The sequence below is a fragment of the Rhinolophus ferrumequinum genome, chromosome 2 (genome assembly GCF_004115265.2).
Source record: "Rhinolophus ferrumequinum isolate MPI-CBG mRhiFer1 chromosome 2, mRhiFer1_v1.p, whole genome shotgun sequence".
In the NCBI taxonomy this organism is placed as follows: Eukaryota; Metazoa; Chordata; class Mammalia; order Chiroptera; family Rhinolophidae; genus Rhinolophus; species Rhinolophus ferrumequinum.
In genome coordinates, this window is record NC_046285.1 from 31,343,691 (window position 1) to 31,357,486 (window position 13,796).

The following is a 13,796-nucleotide window of genomic DNA, read 5'->3' on the forward strand; positions in this document are numbered from 1 at the left end:
AATGCTTTGGGGTCCCAGGGGCGTAGTTTCAAGAAACAGCCAGGAGAAATGCAGACCTAGAAGGAGAGGACATCACTGTGGTTGGAAGTTGGTAGGATCAGGGCTCAGGTCCAACAAGACACTAGGGCTGGGGAATATGGAGAATGAAGGAGTAGAGGGTGTCCAGAGCATCCAAAGTGGCAGATCTCATTAAATGCCAGTATGCCTTCTAAAGGTGAAGGAATCACCTGGGAAGGAAGGCAAAGGCCCTACCCTGGTGGAACAGGCTCGTGAATAGACCTGAGGAACATAGGGCTGATACCCTCATAAATATCTTTAACTTCAGAGAGGCAGAGAAAACTCTGCTACACAATTATGCTGTATTAAAAACAACAACAAACAAAACAAAACAAAACAAAACAAAACAAAAAAAACTTTTCTGTGATTGTAAAAGAAGACGGAGCCCTGGAATTGAGGAAATCCTTAAGGAAGGTCATTAACATTCCACATTGTCATCGGAGTCCCCTAAAAATAGCAGGTCTGGGAAATCCAATTCTTTCAAATAGGAAAGACATTTCTGGCAGTGTTCCTATATTCTATAAGAAAAATGTGGAAAAATCACAGAAAAACAATATTTTAATGAATTAAACTCACTGGAACAATGTTCCCATGGAACAGATAAGATTTGTAATCAAGCATTCCAACATTAATTTTATTTTACAAATTAAAAAGTAATCATAGTTATGAACATAGACTTATAAGAAGTCAGGTAAGAAAGGATAGGTAAAAGGTAAGGCCATGAGAATGTGAAAAGGGAATTAGGAGAATTTAAGATGGATATGAAAAAATAAATGTATTACGGAAGGAAAGTCATAGTTAGAAGGTATTCAAGGGAGAATACACACAGCAGAAAGTACAGTATAGGACAGGGAAGATAAAAATAAGAAACACAAATAAAAAGAAACAAATATAAAGGAAAAGATAAAAAGGATTAGTATAGGAAAGATAGACATAAAAGGTAGACAAAGGGAAGGCAATACATGTGTAATAGGAGTATGCATAATTGGAACCCCCTAAAAGAAACCAAAATAATAGAACAAATATTTAAAAATATAATCCAGGAATACTTTTCTAAATTAAAAGAAATTTATATCAACATAGTGAAAGGATGCCTTAGATAAAATCAAAGCATTTATAAAGTGGAAACTAAAGGAGCTATAAAAAGGCATAGTCAGAAACATAATAAAAATGGGAGATTTTAATTACACTGTCTCAGGAAACTTAGTTCTGGTGACCAACGATTAAGTGAGGATGTAGAAGATCTAAATGACACAGTAAATAAGCTATATATTGATAGCTAGCAATTTATAACAATATCGGAAAACAGAAAGTCACCACAACTTGGAAGATTAAAACTCCTAAATAACAGGTGGATAGAAATGGAAATATGAGTCAACATTTTGCAATAAATAGAGAACAGGTATTTTCTGTGAAAAACATAAAATAGAGAAACTACAAGCTAATCTAATCAATAAAAAGGGAATTAAAGGACAAATCCATGAAACAACAAAAACATAGAAATGAGGAGGGTACTACCCTTCCAGAGATTATAGTTAATAAAAGCTCTAAAATTATTAAAGGAATGTGATACTATGCAAGACTAAACACAGACAAAAAAAGTTTAGAATAGTAAGCTGAGAAATAGATCCAAAACATATGGGATTTTACTATATGGTAGACTGTGATATCAAGAATCAGTGGGAGAAACAAATATTTTAAAAATAGTGCTGGACAATGGATAACCATGAGAAAAATACAGCATTGGATCTGTATTTCACTTAACATACCATAATAAACTTTACATATATTATTAAGAACTACAGCTTTAAAAGTGATAGAAGAAAACATATTAACATAAGAAAGATTTTTATAATTTTGGAGTAAGCAAAATCTGTCTTCAGCCCAAATACTAGAAGCCATAAAATAAGATATTGAAATTTAACATACAAATAAACCTGTGAGCATGTGTGCAAGTGTGCACGTACACACACACACACACAGACACAGTGAGAAATGTCCAAAGCCAAACAACAAAGTAAAACAATTTATATAATAAGCAAGGCGCCCCTCTTCCTAGCATATAAAGAACTTGTAGGAATCTGGAAGAAAAGGCCAACACAACAGAAATTTGGGCAAAAGAAATAAACAGTTTTCAGATCAAGAAACACAAATGGCTCTCATGTATATGAAAAGATACACATACTCATTTCCACTAAGAAAAATGCATACATAACTGAGGAACTACAAAATATAGTAATATTTATGGACGGCAACGTGGCACAATATATTAAATGATCTCACAGCTACATTGTACTAATAGTCCTGCACACATTCAAAAAGATGTATTATAAGGCTATTTATTTTTTGTAAAAAGCAAAATATTCAAAGCAATGCAAGGGTACAGAAATAGCAATGCAAGGGTACTGGCTAAGTAAACTCTGGCACATGTGCACGATGGAATGCTATTTAGCTGTGGAAAAAGAATGAGGAAGCTGACTAAGTACTGATACGGAAAGATCTCTATGACGAATTGCTAAGTTTTAAAAAGGCAAGGAACAAAATAATATAGGCTCTGCTATAGTTTGTTTAAGAAGGAAGCAACAATGAGAATATATTACTTCTGCTTCTATTTACATATACCCTGAGAGGATGCAATACAAGTTTATTCAAGTTTATACAAGCAACTTTATTCTAAATTGTCAAATTTATCTAAGCTGAAAAGTGTTAGGAACTAATTTCTATAGGGAGAGTGGATATGCATCAGGTTAAACTATTTGAAATAGGATTTATTAATTCATTCAGTAAAGATCTATTGAATGCCTGCTTTGTGCCAAGCGTTATACTAGGAATGAATGAATTCTGAATTCAATTAGCTTATTTTTAGGAGCATGAGATAGTTATAGAATAAAACAAAACAAAAACGTAATGGCACAAAGGCAGACATAGACAGATGTGGATATAGAATGGTGTGGAAAAGGACAAAGACAGGAGGGAGACTTTTTACCATATATGAGATCAGACAGTTAAGTTTGCGAACTCATCCTAGAAAAAGTGCTGCATGCCTCATTGCTGAATATCACTATGGTCACCTTCAAAGTACTCCCCTTGGGAAGTTATGCACTGATGCCAGTGCCTTGTCCACCCTTCAAAGCAATTTTAGAACTCTTTTTCTGGAATGGCCATCAGAGCTCTCATTGTGTTACCCTTGATGTCCTGAATGTCATCAAAATGGCTTCCTTTCAATATTTCCTTTAAGTCCAAGTAAAGAAAGAAGTAATTGGGGGCCAGATCAGGTGAGTAGGGAGGGTATTCCAATACAATTATTTGTTTACTGGCTAAAAACTCCTTCATAGACAGTGCCCTGTGAGCTGGTGCATTGTCGTGATGCAAGAGCCATGAATTGTTGGCAAAAATTTCAGGTTGTCTAACTTTTTCATGCAGCCTTTTCAGTACTTCCAAATAGTAAACTTGGTTAACTGTTTGTACAGTTGGTACAAATTCTTAATGAATAATCCCTCTGATACCCAAAAGGGTTAGCAACATGTTGCAACAAGTTCACAAACTTAATTGTCTGACCTCGTATACATATACTGTTTGGATTTTTGAACCATGTGAATTTACCTCTAAAATTTGATGGTATTATATCCAGAAACTGATCTATTTATGTTTTATGATCTAGGTCATTCTTACCATATCTGTTGAGTGAGCTTATTCTCTTGTTAAATGTCTCTGACATGACATGATTTTGTTAGTTCTTAATGTAGCGGGGTACCCTTAACAGTGCAGAAACTTATTTACAAGCCCCAGTGGGCTGGTACTTTCCATTAATTTCCTGTTTTCCCCTTCCTAAAATGTAGCTGTGACAAGGACCCTCAGACCACCGTCATTGAAAATGGCAGAAGCCAGCAGGGCCGGTTTTCCTTTGAAGTGTTCCGATTTGTGAAACACAAGAATCAGAAAATGTCCACTGTCTTCCTGCACTGTGTTACCAAGCTTTGCAGAGCTGATGACTGTCCCTTCCTTATGCCAGTATGTTTTTTAGCAACTTTATTCTAAATTGTCAAATTTATCTAAACTGAAAGGTTATCAAGTGTTAGGAACTAATTTCTATAGGGAGAGTGGATATGCATCAGGTTAAACTATTTGAAACAGGATTTATTAATTCATTCAGTAAAGATCTATTGAATGCCTGCTTTGTGCCAAGCGTTATACTAGGAATGAATGAATTCTGAATTCAATTAGCTTATTTTTAGGAGCATGAGATAGTCATGGAATAAAACAACACAAAAATGTTATGGCACAAAGGCAAACATAGACAGATGTGGGCTGTAGTAAGAGGTAGTACTCATCATTGTGAGAGAGATAAAGCAAGAGACAGTGGGAGGATTGGTGGAAGAGATGAACCTTGAGCTGTGACTTTGAAGACAGATCTAGAGCATGAGAGACACTTCATGACAAAGGATGATTAAAGTCACAGACACTTAAAACAGAGTAACCAGGTGACTTCTAATCCTTCAGTGAGGCTATGGAGCAGAGGGGAAGATGATGGGAAAAACCCAAAGAGGGGGCAGAGCTGGCACTAAAAAGAAAGACTGGGAACAGATGGCCTGGGAAGCCATTGGATTAAAAGTTAAAAGCTATAAAAGGTGTGGATCTGAATTGCTTACAGCCATCATATAAAATATAGATCCGTTTACTAGTGAATAAAAGGATTATATTTCTGACAGGCTCCCCAGAGTCACATCAGTATTAACCTGTGAAAAATGAAGGCATATTTTTAAATCTGAAATGGCTTTAGTATGTTTATAATTATGTTCAAATTCATGCATTTCTTTGTAGTCATTGGTTAATTTAGTCCTAACTACGTAGCAATATCAGATGGGGTTAAATGGAGAGTTCACATTACTTTGGCTCTGTGCTGACCAACATTTCAGGGAAAGATTTAGTAAAGCCTTGAGAAAAATAAAAGTGGAAAAGTTTGATAAACACAGCTCTTTTTCAGGAGAGCCACTGAGCTATGTAAATTAATGAGGCAATGCACAATTACAGCGGTAGGAAATAAGAAATGGGGCCCGAGCCAGGATAAGAAACACTGTAGCAGTTATATGCAAAGTAATTAAATAAATGCACAGAAGTAAATGAATAAAATTAAACATGTGGTATCTCTTCCAAAAGAATCTGCTTTCCAAATGGCCATAAAGAAACAATTTTGTGCCGGTGTGGATTTTCATTTGTTTTCATTAACTCCTCAGATTTGCAGCCACAGAGAAAGGAGAGACGCCGGGAGTAGGACCACTTGGAGCCCCCAGAGCACTTCTGGGAACGCCATCCTCTCTGCGGGTCCCATCATCACTAGGAGCGGTAAGAGTGTCCCCCCCCTTCTGTGTGTAGTAATAGATAGTTCCAAAATGGCTTGTTACTTGACTTCTGAGGAGAACTCAAAGTGGTTCCTAAAGAGCACTAATTAACTGTGAGGCAAGATAAACTGCTAAACAACTTTAATTTCACAGTAGTTTCCTGTTTACTCAACTTATACACAAAGGGATGTTGTCTTTACCACATTTCCCTTTATACATACACACACACACACACACACAAACTCACACACACACACAAAGTGGACTGTTTCATTTGTCTCCTGGATGCTCTCTACCTTTCTCTGCCCTGCTCTCTCTGCCCCTGAAAACTGGCCTGTGTGAAATGTGTCTATCGGCTGCCTTGCCATCTAGTTTCCATTTAGGCTTGGCCAATAGGTGGCGCTGTCAGAGAATCAGGCCAGAGGACTGTGTCCATAGAGCTACTTCTCAGTTCTGGATACCCTGCCCTTATCCCATAGCCCAGGTAACTTGATTTTTCTCTTGTGAATTCCGTATATCTTTATTAATCATCCTATTAAACTCTCATTAAATTGCCCAGTTTGAGTACCATTTGTTTCCTTCCAGGATCCTGAATATTACATACTCCTATCCAGTACACTCATTCATGCTCATGAATCTAATGGACACAAATGTTTATACAGATATATGCTCATGTATACAAATATTTATGCATGCATTCTCTCTCTCTCTCTCGCTCTCGCTCTCCTCTCTCTCCAAATGGATATTGCTTTACATCAGCATGAAATAAGAGACATCAGAATCAATTGTATAAAACAGATATGTGTAATAAACAATGCAAATCAAAGTAAAAAACAACAACAGCAACAAACTGGGTCTATTTCTAGCTTTTGTACTAACAAGCTCTATGACTTGGGATTTCACTTCACTTCTTTGGGCAAATGCTTCTTTACTTTTAAAATAAAGGATTTGAAAAAGTAGCCTTTAAGATTCTTTGTAACTCTATAGTTCTAAATTTATTTTAAAAAAGCAGAATTCTGATTTGGATTATATTCTAATACTTTTTCTCTATTTTGGATTAGCCATAAAGCTATTATTATGTTTCAATTAGATTATCTTTACCTTTTCTCCCACACCTCCCATCCTACAGTGAAAAGAAAGTTTTGCCTGAAATAGGTAACTAAGCAAAAAGTGATTTGGGCCTGAAAAATCCAGACAATTGCTTTTATTATTCACTGCTCTGTGCTTTTGTAGACATAGCATAATTTAAAAACAATCTAATAGGTCTTTTAAATAATGCAGAAATATATTAAATATAAAATTTCAAACTTATGTCATACTCCCTTGAGGGCTTAGTATGTGTTTTGAATGCTTTGAAAATAACTGGTTCATGGTTTGTAAAAGGCCTAAAGCTTACCTCTATCTACCTGTCTGAAATAGCTTATAGAATTCAACTGCATGGAAACTCAGCTCTTGTTGCCAATAATTAGGAATGCTTTGGGGTAGGCACAGTAAGAATTATTTTTATTTCTGTGGAGCATTATCTAGAGTCAGTTTGCTGTAAGAAAAGAACTTTGAAAGAGACATCTCTCTGTTTATGTAGATGGCTTTTCCTCCATATTAACTTCCTGTCTCCTTCTTACTTGGACCAAATGGAATTTATTATTATTGAATTTAAATATTACACATTTTAAAAAATTTTCTAGTATAAGATAATTTTTAAAAAGACCAAATTTACTAAGACCCCCAAACCTCAGTAAAGATTACTAAGTAGAAGTTTCTAATTCTATCAAAGCTGACTAGCTGTCCAGATTTGTAGGTTTCACCCACACCATACTTAGCCACCCAAAATATCTATGTTAAAACTTCAAAGAGCTATGCCTTTAATCACCATGCTACTGATGCCATGCCTGGATTTCTTCCTTTTTAATTTCAACTTGACATTTATTCCCCAATGCTCTAGGGTTGCCTCTTAGTCGCCTCAGTCTCTCCCCGGGTAAAGCCCTGAAAAGAGCGTGTTCAAACATTCCAGACCCCTTTCATTCTTCTCTCACTCTTTGTGGATTTATTTTTCATAATTTTGATAAATAGCAATAAGGTGTTCCTCTTGGTGATCATGGTGGCCTCACTGTGTAAAGGACCATATATAACAATGTTTACACTATCATACTATGCTATCCATGCAAAAAATATATTTTAAATTCCACATAAACACAGAACTCAGAAATCAAGCCATATCCATCCAAAGGCAAATCTAATATAAACTTAATGTCCTGCGTAATGACCAAGGCTACCTTCTTTCCTTAGTTTCACTTTATTTTTACCTTAGGTCAGCCAGAATTTATCTTTCCAGGTCCTATGGCCAATTTTATATAGAAAAGTCTAATTTCAGGCTTGATTTGCTCTCTTCAAAGCTCTCTGATACTTGAAATTTTTGCTCTGTTTACTCATTGAACCTCTCCTTTCCTGTAGACATCTGACTTAGGTGAAGTTTAATAAGTTGTTAAACCTCAGAACTTCTGCTTTGTTTTGTGTTTTAATGAAATCAAACCCATTTTGGTTAGTTTTACCCAACATTGATAAACAATTTTGTTAATTGATTTAGGAAAGTATTCACATCCTCAAAATTCAAAATCCACAAAATTCCTGAGCTGTTCTTCTTTTAAGCTCCCAAATGCTAAAGTGGTTTGGTAGGAAAATGCTTGTCATGGGTACAGTTCTAGAAATTCAGATACAATCATTGAAAAACAATGGTACCTAACCATTTGTTTACATACATTCTGATGGAGAAGTCCAAGCCAAATTGGTATCACCAAGTTTCATGGATACTTAATAATTCATTCGAGCGTATTTATTTAGCCCCTACATGGGACAGACACTCTGGTAGGAACTTGGAGTACAATAGAGAATAGGCCACAGTCTTTGCCCACAGGGATCTCAGAGTCCGAAAGTAGAGACAGACTATTAACGAACATAACAAGGTAGAAAGGAAAAAGTTTGGAGGTTCTGAACGGGAAACATATGGTCCATTTTACCACATAGATAATTGAAGATTAAATAAAATAATTTGCTTATACTAAGAAAGGAAAAAAAAATTCATTCTTCATATATCTTTGTACTGATGTTCATTTTTTCCATTTATTTCAACTACATATATAAGAGAAAAAACAGAGAATGACAACTTATCTGCTACTGCCGGCTTTCTAACAGCTGTGATATTGCTGCTACCCCTTTTATCTCTATAGGTCCTCAGCTAACTTTATGTTTTTTGAAGAGCCCTCCAAGTTTAGTATTGCAACCTCTTCTAATTCCAGAAGGTTTCTTCTGACATATATGTGTATATTAAGACCAAGTGGATGGGAGAGTAAAACAGAAGAGTGTGGTTACAAAAAGCTCCTGGGAAATGTCCACCTTCCCTTTCTGGGTTAGACAGTGCTTTGATTTTTAAATTTTTTTTTATTTTTCATTTTTGATTGCAGTGGTACTAAAATTGCAGGATGCCAGAAATAGCAGCCAGATAAAGTTATTCTCTCTACCTCTGTTCACTATCAAATGCAATTCCAAACAATATTCAAATATTACATGCTTTGATTTTAGCCATCTGTCAAAGGTAGGGTGCTTTCGCTTTTTCAGAGTCCTGGAACTTGGAGCTGGAATGGGTCATTTGGTATTTTGTCCTCATGCAGGGATTTTGTTCAGAGCCAAGTCCTCATGGGTGACACCTAGGATATTTTTCTTACAAAAGTGTTGGTGATAATGTGGAACAGGAGGGGGTATTCTGACTTCTTTCATTCACCTCAGGATGCAGAAAATAGTGGGGGCTTCCTGTCAAAGCACTTTTGCCTAATTTGGGACAAAGAGGAGAAACATGTTTTCTATTCTTTAATAGAACCATTTTTTTAAAAAAGCAAATGGTGTGATTTCTAAATAAATTATAATTGTTAAAAAAGGAATTTTAGAGCATTATATAGTCTTTCCATGTTTCAGTGAGGCAGTTTGTCTTGGGAAAGGGGTACATGGATCTTTTGGATGAATTAATCACAGATCATTCATTTATCCCATTTATTTCCATGAGAAGAAAGTGTATATAAAATGATGTTGGAGGTTAGGATTTTCCTAAGGGTACCCTATAAGGAAAATTGGTGCTGTTTTTCTTTTTGTCCTATAGCAGTGCACTGCACCATTCTAAAGAATTCTGTCAATGTGTGCTCTGTTAATTTGGGGCATTATCCTGTAGCGATCAAAGAGCAGCAGCATCATTTCTGCCAAGATTCATGTCTGAAAAGAAATGGCATTAGATGTTTTATAAATATCTCATCAGGTTCTCCCATCAGTGATTTTAAATACTAATACTGGAGTTTTGTAGCTTGAGATATTTCATCTCATAGAGTAAAAATATTTTCCATACTTAGCTAGTTTATATTATTTTAGAAAAAGGATCCTGAAACTGAGCTTTTATTTAAACATATGTTTACTTTATCATGGAGGCTGTGACAGATGAAAGTTTCTTCATCTGTAAAATGGGGTTAGTAATCCTATATAAACCATACGACTATTATGAGGATTAAATGCGATAACATATGGAACAGTACTTTATAGCCTGTATGGCACTACACACATATTAATTGTAATAATATTTATACTCCAAAATCAGTCAACTGCACACATTTTATGTTCAAATAACAAACCCTCAGACGCATACACACTCACATATTTAAATACAAATATGAAATCCACTCACTGTAAAGCTCAAGAGTTAATTGCTATATGACTACAAAATGGGTAACAAAAATTGGGAAGCCTAGTAAAAGTGTTCATTGCATCTATTATTACATTTTCCAGGGAAAAGTGAAAAATCAACAGTTTCAATCTTTTACTTCATAAATGCAAATAAAACTACAACTCAGGCTCAGACGTCCTGTTTTCCTTTCATTTAGTTATTCGTGTGAATTTATCTTCTTGGAACTTAAAATGATGTTTTTGCAGATTATGCTCCACAAATTGGCAACTCTTAAAATAGAGCGGCACTAAATAATGAATATTTCTCTATAATAGAATAAAAAATGGCATGCTATAGGGCTATAAAAAATGTAATAGCTGTTAACAATTACTGGCCCCACTAACATGATTGAAAAGATAATGATGAAGCAAAGTTGGCAGGAAAGAATATAGTACAATATATATTGCGATTATATTTGTATACCCAGGGCAGCGGCAGGGTGTGGGCTTGGGAAACAGACAGATGATGAAATCTTGGCCATGTGGAATAGGAAATGGGAAAACAGAATGTTTTAAAAGCATTTTTATTATTGCCTTCCCTGTGGAGCTTGTGGGTGAAGGTGAGGGAACATATCTGTAAAAAGTAATTATAGAATTATAATAAATAAAATAAATATATAGAATATAAAAAATATTGTGGATTCACATGTTGTTTTTCTTTTTTTTCCCCTCCAGATGAGACTCCAACCAACAATTCACAGCTTGGTAAGATAATTAACAGATATTGAAAATTAAAGTATTTAAAAAATTTTTAGGTATTTTTGGTGATTAGTTACAAAACTGTAATCAACTAAATATAATGACATTTGCTTTTATAAGTTTGTTATATTTTAAATAATAGTTCACTGAGGATTTCTGAAGTCATATGTGACCTGTTGGTCAATTTTTATAGCATTTTATAGATGGCTTTTTCTCCTTTTTTGGTTGCCCAGGGGATACCAAGCCTCTAAACCATATTATCCTTTGGTTATTGGATTGAATTACAGTCAAACAGATTGTTTCATGATCCAGTGTCATGATGTTATTCTATAAGATAGTGATGACAGATGTTTTGCAGATATAAAAATGGGATAAGGCGAGATGAATCTGATATTGGACCATTCCACTGTGTGTGTTTTATTACTTGCAGGTTCTCCAAATCAACCTCCTTTCCAGCTGAATGCCGTCACCGGCGCACTGATATCAGGAACGGTCATTCTGGGAGTCGTGAGCTTTTCCCTTCTCCTCTGCTCACTGGCCCTTCTACACAGGAAGGCACCCGCCAGTTTGGTGTTGAATGGCGTAAGAAACCCAGTCTTTGACTGACTGTAACAGGTTCTGCTCTGCGGAGAAGGCTCACTGACTATAACATGGGTGACTGCAGTCGGTGTTGCATTTGAATTGAATGCCAAGCAGCATTTGATGTTTGTAGGTTTGGTAGATTTCACAGTGTAGTTCATGATGATAGTGAAAGAATTTTGATACTATTGCTCTTGTCACTTGTGTATGTCAGCCATATTTGTATGGCTTTACTGGGTATATTGGCGATAAGCAAACAATATTCAGGACTTAGGTCTTACAGGATCAGTCATATTTTATTTTATTTCAATTTTCTTTTGAGGATTGGTTATAGAGATAAAAGATAGGTATAGAGAAAAATTAAGTTTGTTACGTTTCTCCCCTTAGCATTAAAACCCAAGGCTATGACATTTAGATTTGCATATGTGGTCCTAAAATGAAAGTAGTTTTGTTTGTTTTTGTTTTTTTCCTCCAGATAAGTCCAATTTGGGGATATGTTTTAATTGGACTGGCCAATTTGGACATCTGAGATTTAACTACTAATTCTATGACTTCCTGTGTTTTGGGCTGATTTCTATGTCTGACGACATTCATGTTTTAGAAAAACTTTTGGGAAATGTACCTTAATGTGGAGCATCCGTTTGTGTAGCAAACAGTAAAAATATACCTGGGAAAGATACTAAGTGACCCTCGATCATTATTCATTTGGCTGTGATCAGTTTCTCTTTTCAGTTCAAGTGAGAACATCAGCAGATGTTGTTGACTCTTCTCCCAGGTAACCGGCTCAGCTATGACAGCAGCTGTACTTCCAACAGTGAGGCAACTGCAAAGATTATTCTCAAATCAACAACTATGACGTGGGAAAGCAAACCACAGTTGTGGGAAGTGGACATGGTCCCCAAATATAAGCATAGTGTTCATATGTGGGTTTTTAACAACCTAGGCTCCTATCTTTTTCTAGAACGAAGAGAAAACAAGTTAGGGGTGTTGAACAGAACTTTGTTGGAGTTTCCATGAAAATAAGTTCCTTTTCCTACAAATTTCTGATGCCGGCAAAACAAATAGTCTAGAGGAGGCTTTCTTTTTAAGGTGTCTTCTTGAAGGTGTCATAATTGCCATAGAAGAAACAGTATTTTCCTCTAATAATAAGCTGCAAGAAGCGTTTGATCCTTTATCAGTTTTGCAAAAAGGTTTTAAAAAGCCACATTTTATGCAGCCTCTGTTACTACAAAAATAAAGAAATAATCAACCTTCCCTTTGTTCAAGCTATTCACACTATCAAACAAGTAATACAATTCAATGACAAATAGCAAAACCTAGAAGTGATGTGCTAACTATAAAAACTGCTGTAGAAACTAATTGCTATTCAACATTTGTGACCAATTATTCAGTTCTTAATTTGCTATACTACATGGAAATCACTATGCAATTTTAGATTGTTTCAAATGAAGTATGTACACTCTGACGTTAATAATTAAGCCAATCATCATATCAAAAAGCACCTTTTCTCCAATTTGTCTGAATAGTTCGCAAGAGAGCATTTATGTTACAATAATTAGCTATATAATTGCCTCAACTTTCTCTTTCAAGGTGTAGACACAGTCAGAGTGACATGGAATCAGGAACATGACTGGATAATTTCTTCAATATAAAGAAAGCTACCACGTAAAAAGCAAATCTCCTCTGTGTTACCTCAAAATAACTTTGACATGACCATTCTGAACTTTATCTGCATTAACAAATGTATTTTTTAATTTAAAGGGAAAAATCCTACAAAAAGAAAAATATGGACCATACTACTTATGTGACCCTAATCATCTGTGGATAGTATTGAAATATTCTGGAAAATCTATGTCAGATACTCTAAGTGAATTGCCATTGATCCAAGGATTGAATCCTATGAATAGGACATTATATCATTGAAGCTGTTTATCAGTTTGATTTTTGTGCTTTGGGATGGCTATTGTTTCAGTTGTTGACCTTTTAAATTATACCTACCATTTTCTAAAACTGAATAACAGACATATCATTTTATAAGCAGCTTAAATCTCATATTATTTTTTGCCATTCTTTCATCATAAATGGGAGAATTAGAGCTATAATGAGACAAACCAGATTTGTTTTACATAGTTTTGTTTTTATAAACCTGCTGTTATATGTAGTATTTAGTTATACTGAATATTCTAGTTACTATAGTGTGAAACCTTACAGTATGTGTGCAAATGTTTTTTCAGTTTTAATACCTCAGACTTTTTGTTTTTGTTTTTGCACTTCAGGGGTAAGGTCTGATGGCATGTAAAAGATGATTGTTTAATAAAATAATTGTAAATGGATATCACTAAAATAGTGACTTTTTAAAAAAGT

The 13,796-nt window shown here is 35.1% G+C and overlaps 1 protein-coding gene across 2 annotated transcripts in view; it reads left to right on the forward strand.

The window, feature by feature from the left end:
- Positions 1 to 11,901, forward strand: part of ZPLD1 (zona pellucida like domain containing 1) — a 124,556-nt gene extending 112,655 nt beyond the window's left edge. For both annotated transcript variants that reach the window (XM_033133985.1, XM_033133976.1), the window contains 4 exons: positions 3,897 to 4,068; positions 5,292 to 5,400; positions 10,830 to 10,859; positions 11,284 to 11,901. In XM_033133985.1, the coding sequence (XP_032989876.1) occupies positions 3,897 to 4,068; positions 5,292 to 5,400; positions 10,830 to 10,859; positions 11,284 to 11,459 (487 nt within the window). In that variant the 3' untranslated portion in view covers positions 11,460 to 11,901. The remainder of the gene's footprint in view (positions 1 to 3,896; positions 4,069 to 5,291; positions 5,401 to 10,829; positions 10,860 to 11,283) is intronic.
- Positions 11,902 to 13,796: the final 1,895 nt, after the last annotated feature.